Raw genomic sequence first — 22,704 nt, 5'->3', positions numbered from 1 at the left:
CTCCACAAAAAGCCACTCCCAAAAGAAACAGGACAATTCACTGAAAGAAAGTGTATCAGATCGCATGCATCTGCACAATCACCAGGTGAAGTGCTGCTCACCTTTTATGTTATACTCGGCTCCATTTTCATATTCCTACTTCTTCACTATTAAAAAAACTACTGTAGAATAACACCATAAACAGAAACAAAACAACATGAAATATCTGTATTACCTCCTCAACATTTCTGCTATGCCTCTAAAAAAGGACTGTATGTTCAAAATTATTTAAGTTGGAACTAAAATATCAATTACTCTATTATGCAGTTTACCAGAGACCAAAGATCATCAAGAGATGCTTGGCTGCTATAGTACAAAGGTTGAGTCAGAGCCAGAAACAGTGATAGAGCATCTGGAGGAAAGGCAGGGCCAACCCTGGGGAGCTCAGGTGCATGCAATTCATCTGAGTAACAGGGGGGGAGGAGCCAGGATCCACCCCTTCCCAGACCACATTTATGGGCTGGCAGTGGAAATCATGGCACCTTGCTGGAGCTCCCTACCTACTTAGAACCTTTTAAAGGTAAGTAGTTTTTTTTTTATTATTATTATTAGTATTACTATTTATTTATTTCATTGATTGTTGTATTTGGTCTTATGTTCTTTTTCTGTAGTTAAAGACCTTGTTGTCCAGCTATTTTTGTTCCATTATAGCATTACAGTTACCTTAAGAATCATTCTCATAATTTACATTTTAATGTATAAGGTCTACTTTTGCTTACCGTATACTTGCTTAGTTCCTCAATTTAACAGTTGTCTCAAAATGAAACTTCTTTAACAAAACAAGGAATCTATATAATTTACATGTAGTCAAAAAAAAAAAATACAAGTTAAAGCTACTTAGATAAGGTGCTTTGCACCAAGAAGAGCTCATCTGTTATTATCTCAGTGAGAGGGATACTCAAATGCTGTGTGATATCACGTAAAATATTATTTCAGATGTTCATGGTATGAGAAAACAATAGTACAGAGAAATCCCTTTAGTTATTGAGAACCCTAGATGGTACAGCATGCTCAAAAACATGATCTGTAACAGAAACTTTCTTATTTTAGTTATTCAAGCTGCCATAGGATTTTGCTGTTCAGAAGCTACTGTTTGTCCTTTCTACTGTCAGACAGAAAGGATGCTCACATGAGAACTTAGTGCTCTCCTCCTAAAGGCAAGGACACACAGGTGGCACCATCATCTGCAGGCTCCTGGACTGTGTTTGCTGGCTTAGTTCATCCTGCCAGCACAAACCTGCCTTGGGTTAACTGTTAGGTGGGTCACTAAGCCCAGCCAGGAATGCTACACGTTGCAATGGTTGCAGTGAGTATTTGCAGTTTAATTCTTCCTATGCTTTTTCACTTTGATGAGTTGTTGCTGTTTTCATGGTCTCAAACAAAACACTGTATCACCTCTTGAACACTAAGGAAACAGAGCACTTTGTATGACCAAGTCATTACATGGTACCACAGTTTTGCCTTCCCTTTGACCATGACAAATGCAATAGTAGAAAGAAAACAATCCTGCATGTGGTAAGGCTGGACTAGCACAGAAGTCCCTGAGGGACATCCCAACTTGGTTTTATTTTACTAGCTTTAAATACTCACACTTCTTACTACTGCAGTTATTCTTCTAGCGCCCTCTAGTGTTGTTAGCAGTTATGAACCACAGTTATAAAAGCCATAATCTCATCTAAGATCTGTTTAGAGCTGTTTCCCCCACTTGAAAACTGATTTTTACCTACTGTATGAGCTTCCTAGAACATCACATACCCCTATTCCGTATTTAATTCTAGTCTGTCATGACATACTTTCTTTAAGTACATAAATGAAATTCTATTTTTATACAGCACAGAAAAGGAACTAGGGCTCTCTCCACCTTAATAACAAAATTATACGAGATAATCATAGAATGGTTCAGGTTGGAAGGGACCTTTAAGATCATCTGGTTCCAGTCCCCTGCTATAGGCAGGGACACCTCCCTCTAGACCAGGTTGCTCACAGCCCCATCCAGCCTGGCCTTGAATGCTTTCAGGGAGGGAGCATAATGAAGACTGCCAAGCATAAGTTTCTCTCCTACTCCTCACAATCCACAAGCTAGCAGAAAAGAATAAAAAAAATAGAAGACCAGTCAATATTAGGTATACCTTCCTATAAATTGGTCTTATGACAAAAAGACATCTAAGATCAGCAGTGGAGTTTATGAACAGTGGATCAAGTTCTGAAGTGTGCTAAATACCTCACCTTCATGCTCAAACTTGAAAGCAGTGTGCAGGCTACAAGCAGGGAGCTGATTGTAGCCGATTCTGAGCATTATTCAGCAGAGGGAGGCACAAGACCAGCTGTTCTATTAAGCTGCATGACTGAAACTGAGTTTTCAGAAAAGCAAATCTGCTGAATAGTAAATGGAGTTCAAAATAGTTATTTCAGAAGCTTCTGCCCTAAACTGTATTACTGACTTCGTGTGTTCAAATGGTGCAATGGTGTATTGCATCCTGCCTTAAGCAACTTCATTCTGTTGCCTGAAGTCAGGGTCCTCTGCTGTACTGCTAACATGGGCTTTGGTATCAAGTTTGCAAACAGTGAACAAATGTATAATCTAGACACAGTAGGTAGAGCAAACTAGCAGCATCTGTTTAGTATGAAAACCCCTCCTCGCCTGGAAGGGTTTTCGTCGAAGTTGATACAGAAATACAATTACTTCTCCATACATCATTTAGAGTTTCAGAACAAAGGCATTTCCTCCAGTTGGTTTATCTAAAATTTCTCTTTCAGTCATGCAGGGAATTCTAAATGCAAATGGCAGTTCGCTGTATCAACTATTTGCTTGATTCACTGCAGTGCATACTCTAAAACTAGTTACCTTGTTACGTGCTATTCTGAATGTCACAGCTCCTCCTAAATAAGCACTGTGCTGAAAGCACCACAGCTCCCAACAGAACCAAAATATTACTTTGGAAGAAATGTGCGCAAATTTCTTTGGCTTTGCACAGACATACCTACAAATTGTATATACTGTATGTAAATTTGAACCAATTAGGAAACCACACAACGGCCCCACTTCAACCAAGGGAACAAAAATTAGAGCAGTGAACAGCTGAACAGCTGAGGTGCGTTTTGCTCCTTGCTCATTTGAAAACCATAAACCAGATACTTTTTAGCAACTCTTACTCCTCAGATCGCCAGGCATTCTAAGGAGCTGTTCTGGATGTTTACACCTGCCTGCTTAAATTCATCAATTTGTGCACCAAGCCAGGTTTTTGCCTTGTAAAAAAACAAAAACAACAACAACAAAAAAAAAAACCCACGTTATGACATTGAATTAAAAGGCCAGATGACACGGATTTAACAAAAGCACACAAAAAACTTTTTACAGAACTACCAGGGAATTTATGGCAACCACTTTAACTTGGAACACAAATTTTTTTTTCCTTTAGTATTTTCCCAAAGTTTCCTTTCTTTAAAAAAAAAAAAAACTATCAGTGGTTTCATGAAGCCAGACCTGACCTTGGGTACCCAACACAACCTTCCACTCTTATTTAAGAGGTAAGGCTTTCAGGATCAAATTTCTTTATTCACAGCATAGTAGTAGGAAGACTTCCAAGTAGATGAAAAATATCAGTGTGAAGTGTAAAAACAGGAGAAAGGTGCAAAAAAAAAAGAAAAAGGAAAAAAAAAAAAAAGCATGGGATAGGAGGGAAGACAGAAGCACTGAGCCACTGGGATGGAACATGGGCTCCCAGGGTGCAGTCACTGCTCTCAGTGCAGGGTTGCCCCAATTCCACTACTACAAGTTGGTCTCCCCTCACCGTGCCAGAAGATAATGCTGTCACCTTTTACATCCTTTCCACAGCATTTGGTAGTTCAGATACACAAATTTTTTCGTATGTAGTCATACTAATTGTGAAGTAATGTGGCCCACATACAGGGCTGCTCTGACCATGCATTACACTGACCTGACTATGCCCCTGCCTCTTAAATGCCACCTTAGTTTAATGGTTTTCAGGAGCACTGTGTAATTTATTACTCAGGATCGTCAGAGCTTATGACTAATTTAATAAAATGATAGGGTTACATTGCTGTAGCACACATTCAATAACAAAAACATGATAGAATCGCAGCAGTGTAGGTTGGAGGGGAGCTCTGGGCTCACCCCGTCCATCCCCTGCTACAGCAGTTCCCTGCAGCAGCTCGCATAGCTGGGTGTCACATGGGCCTGAATATCTGCAGAGAAGAGACCCCGCGGCCTCTGGGCAGCCTGTTCCTGAGCTCTGTCACTGACAGCAACGCTCCTCTTTGTGTTTGTGTGGAACTCCCCGTGTTCCAGTTGGAGCGCACACGTCGCTTTACCTCGAGCTGCTTAACAACCAACTAAACGCATACCAGACATCTGCAACAGCACCAACAGAGGCATCTCGGAGGGCTGTGTGTGAGCTGCGAGCATCGCTTCCCTCGTCCCTCAACGCGGAGACGGCTGTTGCGCGGGAGCTGCTGGGGACGCGAAGCCCACCCAGCCTCTCCTCACACAGAGGCGGCCGTTAACGGTCGCGGCGCGCGCACCCACAGCTGTTAACGGTCGCGGCGCGCGCAGCCGTGCGCGCGCAATGCCATGCGTGCAGCGGGCGGAGCTCCGCGGCGGAAGGGCGGCCGTGCGGTTCCGCTCGAGGAAGATGGTGGCGCCGGCGGCGCTCCGCGTGGTGCGATGCGGCGGCAGAGCCATGCACGGCGCCCGGGCCGTGTTCTCCGTCGGGGCCAGGCAAGCGGAGCGGTGGGGGGCCGGGGCTCCGGCTCGCGGACCGCCGGCCGGGTCCGAGCGACCCCGCGGGGCGCTCACGGCTTTCCTCCCCTCGCAGGTTCTTGCTGTGCGCCTCCGGGGACTTCGTGAAGATGTACAGCGTTGCCACCGAGGAGCTGGTGCAGCTGCTGCGAGGCCACAGCGACCTGGTGACGGGCGTGCAGCTCGCGCCGCACAACCGCCTGCAGGTGGGCCGGGCGGCAGCGGGCCGTGCGAGGGAGGGGCGGCGCGCCGTACCGCCGGCGGCCGCGGGTTGGGCCGCTGCGCGGCTGGGTACGCTGTGCGGGTGTCCGCGTGGGCGGGAATCGTTTGCGATGGCAGCACGGAGCGTCTCCGTGTCCTCTGTTTGCGGTGACTGAGCCGCACTGCATCTCCGTGCCGTGGGTCGGTGCTTCAGCACGAGGCGGGGATTTTATGTAAGGTCTGAGTATGGGGTATTGCTGTAACTTCTCTCTTGTTTATTGGTTGTTGTTTGTTCCAGCTCTATTCTTCTTCCCTCGATGGCACCATTAAGCTGTGGGACTTCACAGATGGGATTCTCATTAAAGTACGTTGAGCTGTTCCTGTTGAGTAGATCTCGCTGTTAATGTTGGTCTGTTGAAAGTGAAGTGCTCTCGTGTAGTAATGGTTGGACTTGTGTTTTTCCCCCAGACGTTCACTGTGGGATATCAGCTCCTCGCACTGTACGCACTGCCGTCCTCTGAGGACTCCGTATTTGTTATCATTCCAAAGAGTGGTGAGAGAGGTACGCTGTGATTTGTCCCACCCTTACAATGTTACGGTCAGTCTGAGCTGCATCACCTGACTGAACGGTACGCTGCGAGGTGCTTTAGTGCCTTGGTCCTGATACTCTGTGAGTGTTAGAACAGCTGCGGTTCTGCATTCTGTAGATCGTGTTTTGTTTTTGTTCTGTGCGCTCCGCGTTCTGTGTCTGACCAGAAGAGTGCTTATCCTCACTTGTAAAGCACAGAGTGCACACACACGATGTTGGAGACGCGATAAGTCTTTACACAGTCCTTACTGTGACTTTAAGTACGCAGAATATTTGAGGCTCCTCTCTCAATTTAACAGTGTGTGTGGATAGTTTTTTTCCTGGAATTTTTCTGAAATAAACATAAACGTAGCTTGGCCTTCCTCTGTTCCTGCTAATGTCACTTCAGAGCATGTTATGCAGCGTTTCATACTTTCTGCTCACAGCTGCACCGGAACCAACTATCTTGGCCTTGATCTTCAATACTGTTGTTTCAATTAGAATGTCCAAAACAACTATTTTTTGAAAAGTATTCTGTTCAAGAGTAGTGAAGGGTACTCATGTGTTACAGTAGAATGGTTGCCAGTCTCCTTCATAGTGAATGTGCATAAAGTTGTTTCTGTAAGTCTTTTGATAACAGATTTTCCTTTGGCCAGATACATTCCAGCTGGTCTCAGTTAAGCTGACAAAAGCAGCAGGCCAAGACATGGAAGCCAAGGAATTGTCTGTGGTTTTGGAGGGTGTGGATGCGTCACCAAAGTGTACTGCATTTGGAAGAGAGGTATATTCACCTTTGGGGGGATTGGCTTTTGTTTTGCTTGTTTACTTTTCAAATAATCTACATAGCATTTGTGCTTTTATAGAAGTACAGCAGAACTTCAGACTCATTAATCAAACCTTTTCTTTTAAATCATAACTTCATGAACCTTTCTTTGGCCCCATTCTGTTATTTGCACGCTCTGATTTCTGCACAAGCTTTTTAACCTCCATTTGACAAAACAAATGACTTCGTAATCTGTAAGTTCTGTGTTTTCTTTAAAGAAAAAAGCAATTTATAACAGGAAATGGTTCATTTAACATCAGCTTCTATGTTGTCTCCAATTTTAAGTACTGTGTAGTGAAACACGATTTTTTCTGTTACTGTTCTTTCACATGTAAGTACACAACCTGTATGTTCTAACCTCTTGATCGATGTTTTACTTTGACAGGGTGAATACGTGGCATCAGTGAAGGATGTTAATCTCCAAGTTTATTTCTTTAAACAGAAACAATTGAACAGGTAAGAATGAAAATGACAAGTTGTATGGGAACTGTTGAGTCAAGGCCTGAACCACTGATTGAGCACCCAAGGAAAGGACCGGGTCAGCGCTGGGAGCACAGGTGAAGGCAGTTCAGCTGTGTGACCGGAAAGGGTAGAGCCTGGCTGCACCTCTCTTAGACCTTATTTAAGGGCTGACCACCACTGGGGAAAGATCTCTGATTGGAGATTGCTCCTTTGTGGAGTTTTTCCCTGTGAGCCTGGATTTTTGGTGAGCGGGGAGCTCTGTTCCTTCCCTTATAATACCTTTCTATTGTACTAGTACCTTTGTTATTACATTTCCTGTATCACCTTTCCATTGTGTTGATCTTTCTGATAGTTACGCAAGCATTGCTTCAATCTGATATATTAAAAACATTTATGTTAACTGGTGAGATGTATGCGCAGGTGGATATAGGCGGTATATAAGAAGCTTCTTTTAAAGAGTCAGACAGTATTCACAGCAGTTGTATTGGTAGCTTATCTTTTCAGCTCAAGTATTTACTTTTTGCAGATAAATATTTAGCCTGATGCTGGGCTGAAACAAGTGATGGTTTGGCCAAGGAAAAGCAGGCAGGGAGGGTGGAACAAAGAAAAGGCTTGCAGCTTGATTGAGATCAGAGATCTAATGAAATAAAAAAGGGATAAATCACTATTTTTTTGAGTATGTATGTTGGTTTATAATAACTTAGAGGCGCTTAATTTTGCTACTCAGAATTATTCTTATGTGCATTTGCATCAGTTGGTTGATTTGAAGCTTGGTTTTTAAAAGAAGAAAAAAAAACAAGTAGTGTGTAATTGAAGTTGTTTTCCTAACTTTTGAAGGTTTTCTCTAAGAGCAACAAATAAAAAAGGTGGAAACAACGTCTTTACTTGCGTAGCCTGCCATCCTCAGGAGGATTGTATTGCAACTGGCCACGCTGATGGAAAGATTCGTCTCTGGTATGCTTATTTTGATTGGTCTAGTTCTTACCATTATGACTTTGAGAAATCAAAAAAAGCAAAGAACAGCAAACCCTTTGGCCTGTAATACTGATGTTGCCTTTAGAGTAGAGCTTCAGTTTACTGTCAAATGGGAAAATATTCCTGTTAAGCTACACCATTATTTTAAAATGTATTTGAAAAGGTAAGAGCAGTTCAGGTAGCTGTGGGCGGCTGGAGTCCTAAGTGGCAGCAGTGAAGTACAGCTTGCATCAGGAAAGCTGCTGGTATGATTCCTTCCTTTTGTACCACACACATACAGGAAACTATAGTCCAAGAGGTTAGAGAAAAGGAAGGTATTCACTATTCCTATTTGTTTGCTCTCTTGTCAATGTCTGCATTTAAAGAACCATTCTCTTCCATCTCCACAGGAGGAATTTCAACCACAAAAAAGAGTACACATTCTCTACACTGCACTGGCATCATGATAAAGTCCTGGATCTTGCTTTTTCTTTAGAAGGTGAGTACAAAAGTCTTTACAAGTCAAAGAGTTAGGAACAGAGAAATCAACCGAAGTTCAAGGTAATCCACTTACTAACAGTTAGTATTCTAGGTATGTCCAGGAAGGATCTGAAATGAGTGAGAGCAGCTTTATACCACTTTGATTGACATTCATAATGTCAAATATCTGCCTGTAGTGGAAATGTTCAGTCTGAAGCAGTGACTGAGCACCTGGTAGGAAGGCAGGGCCAACCCAGGGGAGCTCAGTTGTAAGCAGTGCTCCTGAGTGACTGGGAGGGGTGGAGCCAGGATCCCCCCCTTCCCAGACCTCATTTAAGGGCTGGCAGTGGAGGTGAGGGCATCTCTTGCTGGAGATCCCTGCCTACCTGAGGCCTTCCAAAGGTAAGCAGCTCTTTTTGTTCATTTTTGCATGTGTGGCTGCTGCATTTGGACTTGTTCTCATTTACTGTAGCCAGAGACTTTGCCACCCTGCTATTATCATCCCATTATAGCATTACACTGCCCCTTGACAGAATGTAAATTCTAACCTGTCTTACTATCTTCCACCCTGCCTACCATCTTCTTCCCTTTCACCAGCAATACCCGTGAGTCCTTGCCAGAGTCTATCTGAATCCAAATAAATCAAGTCAGGCTTGATTGAGCTTAAACCTAGTGGAAAAATCCAGTTAGTTTTCACATGAATGTATTCCTTAGCATACTTCTTACTGCAAAATACATCTTGTAGAAGGAAAACAAATAAGCTCTATTCTAACACAAGTACTCAACAGATTCAAAAGTAATGGGATTTAATATTACCAAAGCATTTTTTAAATTTTACTGTAGGCAGAAGTTCTTGCTATTTGTTTAAATTTCTGTATCAGTTTTACATGGGATAACAAGAAATGTACCCATGTGTATTGTCCAGGCTAGATATGAAGAACGATTGATCTGTATGTGACAGTTTAAGAAAGGTTTTTCAGAAATCTGTGTGTGTGTGTCATTGTAACATATATGCTGATGATATTTTTACAACAAAACCTCTAACTGCGTGTTTATTATCTGAAAAGGAACCAGCTTGCTGAGTGGAGGAGTTGAATCTGTTTTAGTTCAATGGCATTGTGGATCAGACTGCAAGAGGGATTTCCTTCCTCGCTTGGGATCTGCTATTGAATATGTCTCCATTTCATCTGATGGCACTTTCTATTGCACCTCACATACGGACAACAGTATGCCAATATTTTAAGTACCGCTTCAGTTGAATTAACTAGGTGCTGCATACAGACAGATACTTAATGCAGTCTTTTGCTCTTTCATTAGTTCTGCAGATTTGTCTGAGAACTGCTTGTAGCTTGGCTTTCCATGTGTATATATATGTATGTATGTATGTATGTATAGGATTAAGTAGAGATAATTGAGGTCCCTTCCCCACCATAGATGTGGTTACTTTGTGAAGGCTTTTTGAAAGACTTTATATGCTTTTCTTTTCAGGAATTACAATAATAAACAGCAACCTGAGATTTTCCAAAACTATTCAAGGGCTAATTAAAGGTATGTGCACTGAAGTTTATTTTCCACTCATGGTGTGGAATGTGTCACCTCCAATCATTGGTCATTTGTCATCTTGTTTTTATTCCCAGCCAGGGATGTCAAGACAGGTCTAGTGGTTGATCCTAGAACGAAAGCTTTGGTCCTGAATGGTGAGCCTGGCCACTTGCAGTTCTATTGTCTCCAAAGTGACAAACAGCTATACAGTGTAAGTTGGACAGGACTGGGCTAACCTTCTCATTTCTTTGTTCAACTTATACATCAGAATTTCTTTGAAGACTGTATATGGCAAACAAGAAAAAGCCATCAGCTGTACTATGGGACTGAATTTCAGCCTGAGATTTTTTTTTTTTGCTTTGTTAGAATCTTCTATTACATGTAAGCATAGGTAAACCTTGTTTGGTAAGAATTATTCACCTACTAATGTCCTATTCCTCGTGCAAGTTAAATGTAAAATCTGTAATTAAAATCTGCCTGCGATATCTTCTTAATGTTATTATGGTATTTATGTGCCCCAGTAATGCTTTTCCCAAGTTGTTGGTATTTTTTTTCTATACCACAGCCCACTCAATTCTAATCAGTGCTTTCAGGGCATGCTTTCTCCTTTGTTTTGTGAAAGGTATCTCCAAGTCTGCACTTGAACTTTGACACTTCGTTTTGTTTTGCAGTTGGATATTGTTCAACAAGAATACATCCATCAAGCAGGTTTAAACCAATCTGACTTGGTAAGAGTTGCATTTAGTGCACAAGGCAAGTGGTTAGCAACAGTAGAAGAGAGAGAAGAAACTGACCTTGAGTTACAGTTGAAGCTGTGGTTCTTTGATGAGGAAACACAAAGGTAATTAGAGCTGGCCCTCTAGGTGTGAGGTCTGTATCTTAAGTATTGTGCAAATGCCTATACAAGCTTTGTCTTGAAAAGACAAGGTTTTCCAAATTAACTGATAACGTTATAGAGAAGACCCGAGGAGGGGATTACCATGTATGTCATACCCATTTGAAACATACCACAAATGAAAGAATCTGCAACTGTGAATACTTGCTCTGAATTTTATTTGCTTATATTAATTACGCAGGTTATTTGGGGGCTTTAATTCTTGTGTTTATTTGATGTTAAAATAGTGGACTGGATGGAATGGATCTACAGCTTATTTGGTTTTACAACCCCTCTCAAATCCTTTGTTAATTGATCAGTCCCTTTAGGTTATATAAAATTACTACTTTTGGGGTGTTTTAGCTAATGTGTCTCTGGTTAATACATTTCTCCCAACTTCTTATTTATTAAAATTTTTTTTTTAGTCTAAAAGTTATCTTCTTAAAGAGAAAACAAAGCAAAATACTGCTGACTTGTCTAGTAGTAGAAGTGTGACTGATAACTAAATACAGAGAAGGTTGCCCTGATTTCAGGCTGAATACTTCAGAGTGGTGTTAATTTAAGTGATTTGGCTGCTGAGATCCCATCTATAGAGGTGTGAAACTAAATAGAGATAATGGGTCTGTAAATGCAACACCCCTTTAGCTATCTAACTAGAAGTTTCTTTGATTCGTTTTCTGTAGCTTTAAACTGAATACTAGAATAAGTATGCCTCATGAGGATCACATAACGGCTATGTGCTTCCGTGACACGGATGAAATGGAAGATGACTCTCTGATGCTGGTAACAACTGGGAGAGACTGTGTGTTTAAGGTCTGGGTGATACTAGAAGACACAGATCCAGAGGGTATGTATGGTCACAGCATAATATGCTCTTATTTGTCACCTTATAACACACTCTGGAAATGCTGACCCTAAGTTTATCCTTTCAAAACTAGATAATCTATCCCCATCCACTTATTTATTTCTGCAATTGCATGGAGTATTGCATTCTTCTGAGAATCCTCTGCCATGGACTTCTGCCATAGTTTTGCAATATGAGAATTTGCAGTGTAAGGAACCTCCATATAAAGACTTTACAGATCTCGCTGCAGAAGGGCATGGCAGCCTATGTTCATTATTTAAAGGGTTGTTTTTAGAATGATTTCTCCACTCTAGGAAACTGGATTTTCTTTTTCTGTGGGTGTGGGTATGGTCTTTTAAAATTCTGCTCACAGAAGCAGGATACAGGACTGAGTTATGTTCCATGACACGCTTAACAGTACAGATTAATGTTGAATTCCCTTGTATTTGTCCAAGGAAGGAGAGGAATGTGTAGGTGGAAAGATTTGACATGCCGCAGCTTTTTTTGCAGCAAATAATGAGCTAATTAGTTAATATGTAGAGCATTTTTATTCGTAGCAAATCACTCCATGTGCCGCTAGATGGCGCTGTGCCGTTAAAGAAGTGAACTGGCCGTGTAGGTCTTTTCACCGCGGACTCATAGCTTTTACATAAATACGAAGGACATCTTAATATGGGCTGAACTTATTTTCCTCTCTTTCCTCATCCTATTCATGAGTTATAAAGGCAGGCTCTACAAGTTTTATTAATACTGGAAAATGCGTGTTCGATTGTAAGTGCATCCCTTTGTTTCTGTTATTTTATAGTAATTATCTACTGTAGGAAAAGTACCTCAGTAGGACAAGCTGGCAGGTTAAACAAGATGAGAAAGCTTACTGACAGGTCGCTTTGTTATCCTGAAGCTTTATGTAAATGAACCACAAGCTTTTTTGGAGTCAGATGCAACCCATGTTCAAACTTCCAGGAATGCTCATGTTCTTGCTACAGTTTTGGAAGAATAAGGTATTTAAGGGCACTAGATGTTGAACTGGAGTACTCGAGTATCTTTTTTAATCTAATGTTTGCCTGTTTGTTGGCTAAATAAACGCCTACACTGTACCGTATCAGTCATGGGATTCACTGTTGAGATGCAAAACTGAGGGCAAATGGAAAACCTATTAGATGCTTCTTGTAGATTCTCTGTGCTTAACAAAAATTTATGCCTTCTGAAAGAAAATTTGCTTGCTCTTGGGCCAGTTTTACAGCACAAGTATTTGAATTCTTCTGTCTTCACGTATAGATGTGAATGTAATTGATTTGATTATTCAATGCAGCGCAGCAGAGTTTGAGTTGGAGCTGTGACTTCGTAGGCAGCTACCACAGCTACCAGGCTACCAACTGCTGTTTCTCAGAAGATGGCTCTTTGCTTGCTGTTAGCTTTGAGGAGACTGTCACTGTATGGGATTCTAGTACTTGGGATCTGAAGTGTACGTTTTGCCATCCACCTGGAAAAATAAGGTATGTCTTTCATCTGGCTTATTCTTTCTTACTTGAACTTCTCAGAACAGAAAGAATCAAATTTTAGTATTTCAAGATTGAATATATTCATATAAGCATTGAGTTAATCGTCTGAGTTGATATATAAAAAAGCATAATTAAAAGTTCCCCATTAATGTGGAGATCAATCAAAGTACTGAAAGTATAAACTTAAAAAGTTAGTATTTTATTCTTGTTAGTGCTTTATTCTTGAATTCAAACAGGAGTTCTATCAGTAAACTTTGAAGTCATACTGACATTATTGTCTGTGTTATGAGGCATGTATCTTGACTGCTGCTAGTCTTTGCTGGACAGTGTGTGTTTGCCTGACAGACCATTCCAGCATGTTCTATTGGGTGCTGCAACAAGAAAAGATATCCAGAAAGTCTAGAGACCATTTTGTTGTACAAAGATAATGAAGAATGGCATAGGTCTGTGGCAAGGAAAAAAGGTAGAGATGCAAAGAATAGGACAACGTCAATATAAGCTTTCTAGGGCTGTGCGAATATTAGAGTGGTTTTTGATCCAGGTGAAGTATCTATTTTAGCAATTGTCTTAGAAAAATAGGCCAGTAGGTGACCTAGTTGCTTCATGTACTTAAGCTCTGTGCCAGATCTCTATCCAAACAAATTCAGAATGAGGAAGATGCTACCAATGAATGGTAGCATTCTCTTTCAGTTCTTTTCTAGCTATTTCTCTACACTGTTGCTGGACTAATGTGGAAGGTTTCAAATATCTAGGAAACATCTAAAATGAAAAGCAAAACATTGCATGTTTGCAGTGTTTTAAAGACTCTGAAATAAAGCATTGCTGAAAAATGGAGATTTCTTGCTTTTATGTTTTGGAACAAGTCCATTTTGTTCATACTGGTTCTCTAAGAAATAGAAAAGTATGATTCTAAAATGGGTCTGCAGGACTATCATGAGAGCGTGTTAGCTATCCATTGTATCTGAGGGAAATGCTTCTCTTGACAGCTTGGTACAGTGGCAAGCTTTTCCTTTGAGAGTTTTTCCTTTTGAAGCCTTCACTATATGCTATATTAAAATGAGATAAGGTACTATATTTACTATATTAAGTGACTGATAAGTATGTAAGTTCAAATGGCTGTGCTTTAAAGGAGAGGATTTCTTTATTTGCCTTTTTGAAAGCATTCTCATGTAGCTTTAGAAATCTGTTCTTCTGTTCTCAAACAAGAAAAAGAAAGTGACTGAAAACAGATCAGGTATTTTCTTCAGTCAGAGTAACCTATGAGAATATAACTGATAACATTTATTTATTACTACTTTCCTTCTTCTAGTGCTTAGCACAATGCTAGACATCCTAGAGGGTTTTTTTTCCTCAACCCCAATGTTAGCACTTTGTAGTAATTAAAGGTTTGTTACTTATGAGTTTAAAATTGCTGCTTAAAGTCAGAATGTTGTATGAACAGTTCCAAATTCTCTATACTCCTTACAGATTCATGTGTACTTAAAATCTCCCAGATCCATGTCTGGTAGCTGTGTGTGTAAGCTCCCTGCTACTAGAGGTGAAAGCAAAATGCCAATTTTTCCTGATTAAATATCAGAACTAAATCATTAATGAATGTTTTTGTGACTTGTGAATCAAAACTATGTAGAGAAACAAAAACAAAAGTTAAAGGTCATTAACTTATTTTGACCTCTTACTTCTGTAGGAGCATCTGCTTTGGGAGACTAACATGTTCCAAATACCTGATTGGTGCCACTGACCATGGCTTTCTGTGTTGCTGGAACCTGCTCAGTTGTGCATGTAAGATAAGCTTAAACACGTGCTAGAGTGAAAGTGATGATGTTTAACCTTTGATTATACTGTGATACCTTAAAATAATTCTGGTTTGATCCTAGATTGACCCCCTACCAAATGTCGTGTGGAGTTGTCTTTTGTACCTGAGTATAGATAGTATCTTGCCCAGTGTGCATGTGCTTAGCATGCATCTGCATAGTAAATTCTATTTTAGATGATTGGCAACACAATAACAGCTGGTACTTCCTTCATTTTTACAGATAGTTGATAATGTTTGTGGGTTTTTATTAATCTGGGAATAACTGAAGTTGTATGCCTTTTGCAGAGGTTAAACCTTGTGGGTCTTTTGCATTTCACGTTTTATTTGGCAAAGCCCCTGAACAGAATTCTTTCTTTTCACATCTGGCTATTGCTGTATTTGCTTTTCAGTGGAATGGAGTGCTCACCTCAACGTCGTCGTTCTGCAACCTGATCCCCTTTCAGAACATATTGCTGCTGTCTCCTGGCTCTTTAAAGAGTCCAGCTGTGAGTACAAAGGCTTTTTTGACAAGTAGTAGTCAGTGGAACTTAAAAACTGGGAAAGCATAATTTATATAAAAGATTTTCTTAGAATTCAGCTCCATAAAAGCCATTAGACAGACCTGAGTCTGTGGCCGACCCACGGAAAACTGAGCAATGTTTTGCAGTAGCAATTAAATAGAGGTAAATTCCAATATTTAAACAACACGCTCCCCATCTTTTCTTCCAATAGTTAGTTTTCAGTACAGAACATAGCATAAGATTAACCCTCCTCTGGATGAGGGTCTCGTGTGGTCTCAACCCTCACTTCTAAACACAAAATCGTGGTTGAACTATATAGCTACGTATTAGACTTGCGATATAAGTTAAGCTAAATCTTTCCAGAGCTACTGTTATACAGAAAAGTTTATTTTCAACTGTATTCTTTGGATGGGAATACTGTGAAAAGTACCATAAATTATGTCTTGAGTGTATCTAAGTATAATTCCTGTTTAAAGGCAGTCCTGGCCAGCACTTGCTGGCTGTGACACGCAGTGCTTGGACAGATATCCAGAAAGGTAAGAATTCCATGATTTAAAGGAAAGATGTTCTTGTATTTGCAGTGTTTGTATTTAAGCCAAATGAGGCACGGCCTATCTGTATCCAGAGGAAGTTTTGTAAGGAAAGGATCCAGTTTGCTGCCTTTGTTCCAAGAGATGTACCTGAAACAATTGGATCAGAAAAATACCTTTGGCTAAGAAGATCCCAGCTGTTTTTTCTTACGGATACACAAGTAAGAAATACCCACTGGTGGGGAAGGTGGTTCTTGGGGAGGAAATGTTCTAAATGTGGATTGGTACTCAACTGCTGCCGAGTGTAAGAATTTCCTTTAATAATTTCAAAGGAGCAAAGCTATACTTAATTCTTCAGTAGAAGCTTCCCAATACTAAAATAGCTTAACTTCAAAATTGATTATTTACTGGTTATCTGCTTGTCATAGTATCTGCTGCTTTGTGCATACAGGAATGCTGCCTATTATCTTTGTAGTGGAAATGCTAAGTTATGGCCTGAAGCAGTGACTGAGCACCTGGTAGGAAGGCAGGGCCAACCCAGGGGAGCTCAGTTGTAAGCAGTGCTCCTGAGTGACTGGGAGGGGTGGAGCCAGGATCCCCCCCTTCCCAGACCTCATTTAAGGGCTGGCAGTGGAGGTGAGGGCATCTCTTGCTGGAGATCCCTGCCTACCTGAGGCCTTCCAAAGGTAAGCAGCTCTTTTTGTTCATTTTTGCATGTGTGGCTGCTGCATTTGGGCTTGTTCTCATTTGCTGTAGCCAGAGACTTTGCTACCTGGCTATTATCATCCCGCTCTAGCATTATACTGTTTAACTTAAATGTGTAGAAGCTGTAGTATTGCTTGTTATGCAAATGGTTCGTATGATAATCACTTATATCTGATTTATTTGGGTGATTGTTTGTTTGCTTTCTATTCCACCCAGAAAGGTTATCCAGAGCCTTTAGATCCATTCATGCTTCCTTTGGGTTCTTTCTAAAATAAATATATGTTTGCTTCTTCTGCTTGACCAACAAAAGCTTTGGGGCCAAACTTCTGTAGACAAGGTACTGGAATACAGAAAGCAGTTTCACATATTTTAATTCTGCTTCATCATTCTTTACTTTAGGAGCTGATGACAGTTAGCACGAAGTCTGCACAAGAAAGACTTACACTGTCAAGCAAACAGGTAACTTCTGTGAAAGTTCCTTTAGGGGTGGGCGGAGCAGGTCCAAATTCTCTTGGTGTTTAATTGTCAAATTCCATTTCATCACAAAAAGACTCACCGTATCCTGGCATGAAGTCACAGGCAGTTATCTGAACGGACAGTACTTCCTTACTTTTTGGCAGAAGTACTGTTTATAAAATCTTTAAAAAATGAGGTATTACTAAGCTACACCCTTACTTTCTTATTTCCCTGATCTAAAATAAGCTCTTTATTTTGGTTTCTTTAATGCTTGGAATCTAGAGTATGGCACGTTTGGTATTTTGTAGTGATGATGGAACTGTTGTCAGTCCATTTTGATTTATTAGTGGGAAAAATCTTCAAAATTGTTTCAGTATGTACTTACATGGAGAGGTAGTGTGGGAAATTAAGCCTTTTAAATTCACACGGAAGAATTGCTCCATGCCTTGTGAGAGGAATAAAACAGTTGCACTTGATTGACTGGTTGGTGGATGAAAATAGAAGCTAATACCTTCCTTAGATAAAATTCAATTGGAATGTGGTTATAAGCAATCAGTTTCTTTGTGCGGGGTGCTGATCTAGAAAGATGCCAGAAGGGAAGTTACCATGTTCTACATCGAGATACACAATTGGATCATTCAACAGATACTGGGGTATAAATGATCTTTTAGTCAGAAATGGCATATGAAAGCCGTATTCCATTTTTTTTCTGGCACGTGCACCAACTTCTGGTTTTGGAAGTTAATTGGTGTATCAGTGAACTAGCATGTGGTATTCTTCTAGAAGAGCAAAAATCCAGATTCTAGAGAGTTCTATTATCTCTGTGAGGAATTTGTTGGAAAGGATGCCTGAGAGAGAATGAGTACAAAGAGCCACCTCATATGGCTCAGCTGAGTTAAACCTGAGCATTGAACTTTGTCACTTAGGTTGATTCTAAATTCTACTTGAATTTTGGTAACTGAAAATGAGATAGAACTTGAATCTGTGTTACTAAGTTCTAGTTCAAACTTTTTCCTCTTTCAATTACAAGTTGTGGTTTTTTTATTCAAGCTGGCAGTAGAAGAAAGTCTTCCTGTGACCCCATTTAGCTTGCTGTTGGGAAAGCACAGACATCAACAATCACAGGGGGATGTAGACCTTGGAAAAATCGTTCACCATCACCATGAGCAAGATTCCCCTGCTGTCAAAGAGGTAGGAGTAATTATAGTAAGAGTATAAGCAAAATAATAGCAAGCAGAAGCTTTCATGAAGCCTATTTTATATCTCTTCAGCTCCTGCACACACCAGCACACGTTTTGCCATCTGCTTCCTTCCTGTGTCCCATATTTATTAATTCTTTGCTTGTCTCCAAAGAGAACAAAAGGTAAGAAAAACTGGAGGAATTATTCCATTATTTAAGGTACTTGAGATGAAATACATCCTTATTTAAAGCATAGGACTGGTTTGCCAGCGTACTTAACTCTGCACTTAACTCGTGCTTAATTCTGTTAATATAGGTGGGTGGAATACTTGACAGAGGCAACATTTTAGTGGCAAAAAAAAAAAAACAAAAATTGAGGGAGATATGCAAGAGTAGCTGCTTAACATATTAGCTTTTTCATTGCTGTTGTTAGTTTTCCTGTCATTTGGCATAGTGTAATTTTAAGCAAAATATATATTTTGATACTCAAATGTTCTTTATAAATTTTACTTTATTTCCAGGTAAGGATTGTGGAAGCCTAGAATGGCTTGAGTTGAAAGGAACCTTAAAAATCATTTAGTTCCAACCCTGCTGCTGTGGGCAGGGCTGCCACTCACCAGGTCAGGCTGCCCACGGCCCCATCCAATCTGGTCCTGTACATTTCCAGGGATTGGGCATCAACAACTTCTCTGGGCAGTCTGTGCCAGTGTCTCACCACTGTCTGAGTGAAGAAGAACCACCTGACATCTAATCTAAATCTTTTAGTTTAAAGCCATTCCCCCTTAACATTATCAGATTGTGGGAAAACTTATTCCCCCTCCTGTTTATTAGCTCCCCTCAAGTACTGGAGGACTGCATTGAGGTATCCCCAAAGCCTTCTCTTCTCCAGGATGAACAAGCCCATCTCCTTCAACCTTTATCCATAAGAGAGGTTTTTCCAGCCCTCTGATCATTTTCATGGCTTCCTCTGGATTCATTCTGACAGGTCCATGCCCTTCACATGCTGGGGTTCCCAGACCCAGATGCAGTACTGCACATGGAGTCTCATGAGAACAGAGTAGAGGGAGACATATATCTCCTTCCCTGCTGGTCACACATATTTTGATGTAGCCCAGGATACAGTTGGCCTTCCAGGCTGCAAGTGCACATTATCATCTCATAACTGGTTTTTCATTCATTGATGACTCCCAAGTCCTCCTCTAGAGTGCTGCTCTTTGTGCATTTTCTGCCCAGCCTGTACTCATGTCTGCGATCGCTCTACGTCAGGTGGCCTTATTGAACTGTATGAGGTTTACGTGGGCCCAGCTTTTAAGTCAGTTGAGATTTCTCTTGATGGCTTCCCTTCCCTCCAGGATGTCAACCCTGCTCAACTTAGTGTTGACTGCAAATTTGCCTAGAGTCCATTCATTCCCGCTGTCCATGTTGTAGTGAAGATGTTGAATAATACTAGTTCTAATTTTAAGGTCTACACTTAACAGTTTGCTTAGAATTTAAATTGCATTCCTAATGAAACTACAAAATAAGACTGTGAGAACAGGCAAGCTTGTCTGACAGTGCGTTGATCCTAATTTTGTGGAGGGATTTGATAAGTACTTAAAATGTGTGGATGCCTGCTCCTTTGGTATCAACATAAGGTTTTAGAAAATGGATGCAAACACGAAGGTTATTAATCTTAATATAAGGCTACCTTAGTATCTTGCCACTTAGACTGAAGCCAACTAGATGGTTTTGTTATTTTCTTGTACAACCTAGTCTTTAAAGTGTTTCTCAATCCTCTACCAAGCTTAAGATAAATATGTCATCGGTATCAGCTGCCATCCTAAATTTGCAAAGACCAATGAAAGGATGGTTCACAAAGGCAAAACCTAGCCAGAAGAAATGCTGGTTTGATTATGTTTTACACGTACATTGTTTTCTGCGACCACAACAGTGTAATCTGTTCTGCTGTGATGTGTTAGCTGGTATTGCTAGCTTTCTTACGAGATTACTCAAGTAAAACTTCTGCAACATCAACAAAAGTGGTAAACATCACATACAAAGATTATATAGAAATTTGCATGCAGTTTCAGTACTGAAGAATTTAGGAGTTTGGTGGCCTGTGTAAATATTTGCTGCTCTAGAGCTCGTATTTTGACACTGGTGATTAGTATGGCTGTGCATTTGAAGTTTCATACAAGTATAAGGACTGGAGGGTTTGGCAGCTGTATATAGCTGTGTATAATAATTTCCTTATTAATGTTTCTCTTGTCCATTTAAGTATAATTTTAATGTATTATATATGTGTACCTTAAGTGTAGATTTCACACATGGTACATGAGTCTCTATTAGAACAGATGGTTTTTAGGAGTGCTCTTCTATCATGTAGAACAGTCTTAATGATATCTAAAATAAGACTTAAGTAACAGACATTTGAACAAGTGGTATAAAATTACCACATTGCTAATGGTAAGTTTTCTGTATAATTCTTTTGAGTATGCTGAGTCAGAAGGGAACTGCTGCTTCAAAAACCACTCTGTATTCAAAAATAAATAAATACTTCCTAAGAACATGCAGGCACTGTAGTAATTTTAAAATCCAAATGACCTTTTTCAGGTCTGAAAGAAACTGGCCTTCTTATTTGTTGTCTCATCTGCTGGTTTATTCTCTGCTTTCAATGCTATGGAGGTTTGAAATTAGAACGTTTTACATAATCCTAACCTGCATGTTCTGATGGTATCTTTGTTATAGTTGTTTAGAGGAAAAAAAAATGTAGATTTGGTAAGTTTACTTAATGCAGAAGATAGCTATCTGAAAAATGGCTTGTAATTGAGGTGGCAAGAGAAGTACAGTGGTTCCTCAGAAGTCTGAGATTTAAAAAGAAAAAATCCAGTGCTTGCTTGAAGTTATTTTTGTAATAACTTACTGCGTAGTATCACAACTATCCATTAACTTCATTGGTTGTTTGCAATCATATCCTTATGCAGCACTGAAGAAACTCCCGATGAAGTAGAAATGGAAAGTGAAGAAGCAGAGGATGATTCAGATGAGGAAAACTCTGTTACTGAAATGAAACAAGAAGATAAAATGCCTCTGGAATCACTAGGAGAGACAACACATAGACTGTCTAAATCTGAGGAAAAAGAACTACGAAAAATAAGAAAAGTGGACTACAGTTGGATATCAGTTTTCTAAACAATCTTTTTTTAATAGTGTAAGTTGAAGCTTTGTGGATTAAATATTCTTCCAAAAATCTTTTAAGTCCTTTGGCCATGAATTTTAGCAACCTTTACTGCCCTAAGAAAAGAGAACTGAGGGGAGAGATTCAAGTTGTGAAAAAATGGCTCTGATCTTAGCTTCATTACTGATTCTCTCTGAGCTTAGAAAATGTTTAACCTGTATTATTCCCCTTGCAAGTGCATTTAAAAGGCTACTAGCAAAACTGAATTTATTATGTGACTTCTGATCTGTTACCAAATATCCCCAGCTGACACCAGGCCACTGAGGCCCAAGTAAGAGCAGCAAACAACTTGAGTTTATGGACTACTTAATTCAAGATCTGGTAGGGCAGTCTGGGATAGGTCTTCCAAGTGCTGTGTATGGGTAAGTAACAAGTCTCCTCCTTAGAGGTTCCTCTGCTTCTGAAATGGTTGACAGGTGATTTAATATCTGAGTCTAGAATGTATTTACCTCATGTTTTGTGGTCTTAACATGTTTACTGGTGTTTATAGAGTAGTAGTGTGTATTTGGCTGTAATGAAACTATATTCCCATCATCAAGAAGTTTGCATACCTTGGAAGAAGATGCATCTCCTGACCACCGTACTACAGAGCCTCTCACACTGGAGCTGCAACTTCTATGGTGTGGGGCTAAACATGGATATAGTATCCAGTCCTATTGCAATATAACAGCAAGCTGCTGGAAGTTGGGTTAATCACGAGGAGCTCTGGAGAAACAAAGTTTTGCTAAAAATACTCAGATTAACGGCTGGAAGCAGGAACGGTGCTTCAAGTATTCTTCAGCAGTAGAAGTGATGCTCTCCCTTATCTACTGCCTTCAGTACTGCTTTGAAGAATAAAGTGAACAACACTTCATCTTCTTTTCTAACACCAGAAATAGAAAGGTAATGGCAACTTTTTTTGGATAAAAGCTATCACTTCCATACATGTCCATACACGTGGACAACACTAATTCTTTATCAAGCATCAAGGAAAGGACAGTATGCTGATTTCGGTGTAAGGATTATTTTCCTTACTTTAACATGAATGTAGCTGTTTGATCAGCACTATTTACTACGAGCAATCATTTGCATCTGTATCAAGCAGTTGATAAAGACAGATTCTAATCTTTCAATGCATATCTATTCCAATGATTTTTCTCACAAAAGTAGTGTTTTCCTCTGCAAAATATATTTCCTTTCCCATTTTCATTGTAAACATCTTTGTTAATAATCTTTAAAATGTAGAAGCAGGCAGTATGCTGCTAAGTTTCCTTGA

General features: G+C 40.1%; 1 protein-coding gene across 1 annotated transcript; it reads left to right on the top strand.

The window, feature by feature from the left end:
- The first annotated feature begins 4,618 nt into the window (after positions 1-4,618).
- On the top strand, positions 4,619-21,461 carry WDR75 (WD repeat domain 75). Its single transcript, XM_001233407.7, has 21 exons — positions 4,619-4,777; positions 4,875-5,004; positions 5,298-5,363; positions 5,468-5,561; positions 6,224-6,348; positions 6,776-6,846; positions 7,690-7,806; positions 8,217-8,305; positions 9,354-9,512; positions 9,775-9,834; positions 9,924-10,039; positions 10,500-10,669; positions 11,386-11,549; positions 12,859-13,042; positions 14,733-14,827; positions 15,251-15,346; positions 15,943-16,112; positions 16,996-17,055; positions 18,103-18,243; positions 18,324-18,415; positions 21,196-21,461. The coding sequence occupies exons 1-21, from the start codon at positions 4,626-4,628 to the stop codon at positions 21,401-21,403; spliced, it is 2,559 nt and encodes an 852-aa protein (XP_001233408.3). The 5' UTR covers positions 4,619-4,625; the 3' UTR covers positions 21,404-21,461.
- Positions 21,462-22,704: the final 1,243 nt, after the last annotated feature.

Source organism: Gallus gallus, chromosome 7 (genome assembly GCF_016699485.2).
Source record: "Gallus gallus isolate bGalGal1 chromosome 7, bGalGal1.mat.broiler.GRCg7b, whole genome shotgun sequence".
Classification (NCBI taxonomy): domain Eukaryota; kingdom Metazoa; phylum Chordata; class Aves; order Galliformes; family Phasianidae; genus Gallus; species Gallus gallus.
This window is presented reverse-complemented; position numbering and strand designations above follow the sequence as displayed.

Coding starts and splice junctions, on each gene's coding strand:
- WDR75 (XM_001233407.7), top strand. CDS start 4,626: ATGCCATGCGTGCAGCGGGCGGAGCTCCGCGGCGGAAGGGCGGCCGTG. Junction 9,835..9,923: donor TATTCAAGGGCTAATTAAAG/GTATGTGCACTG, acceptor TTTTATTCCCAG/CCAGGGATGTCAAGACAGGT. Junction 18,244..18,323: donor ATTCCCCTGCTGTCAAAGAG/GTAGGAGTAATT, acceptor ATATCTCTTCAG/CTCCTGCACACACCAGCACA.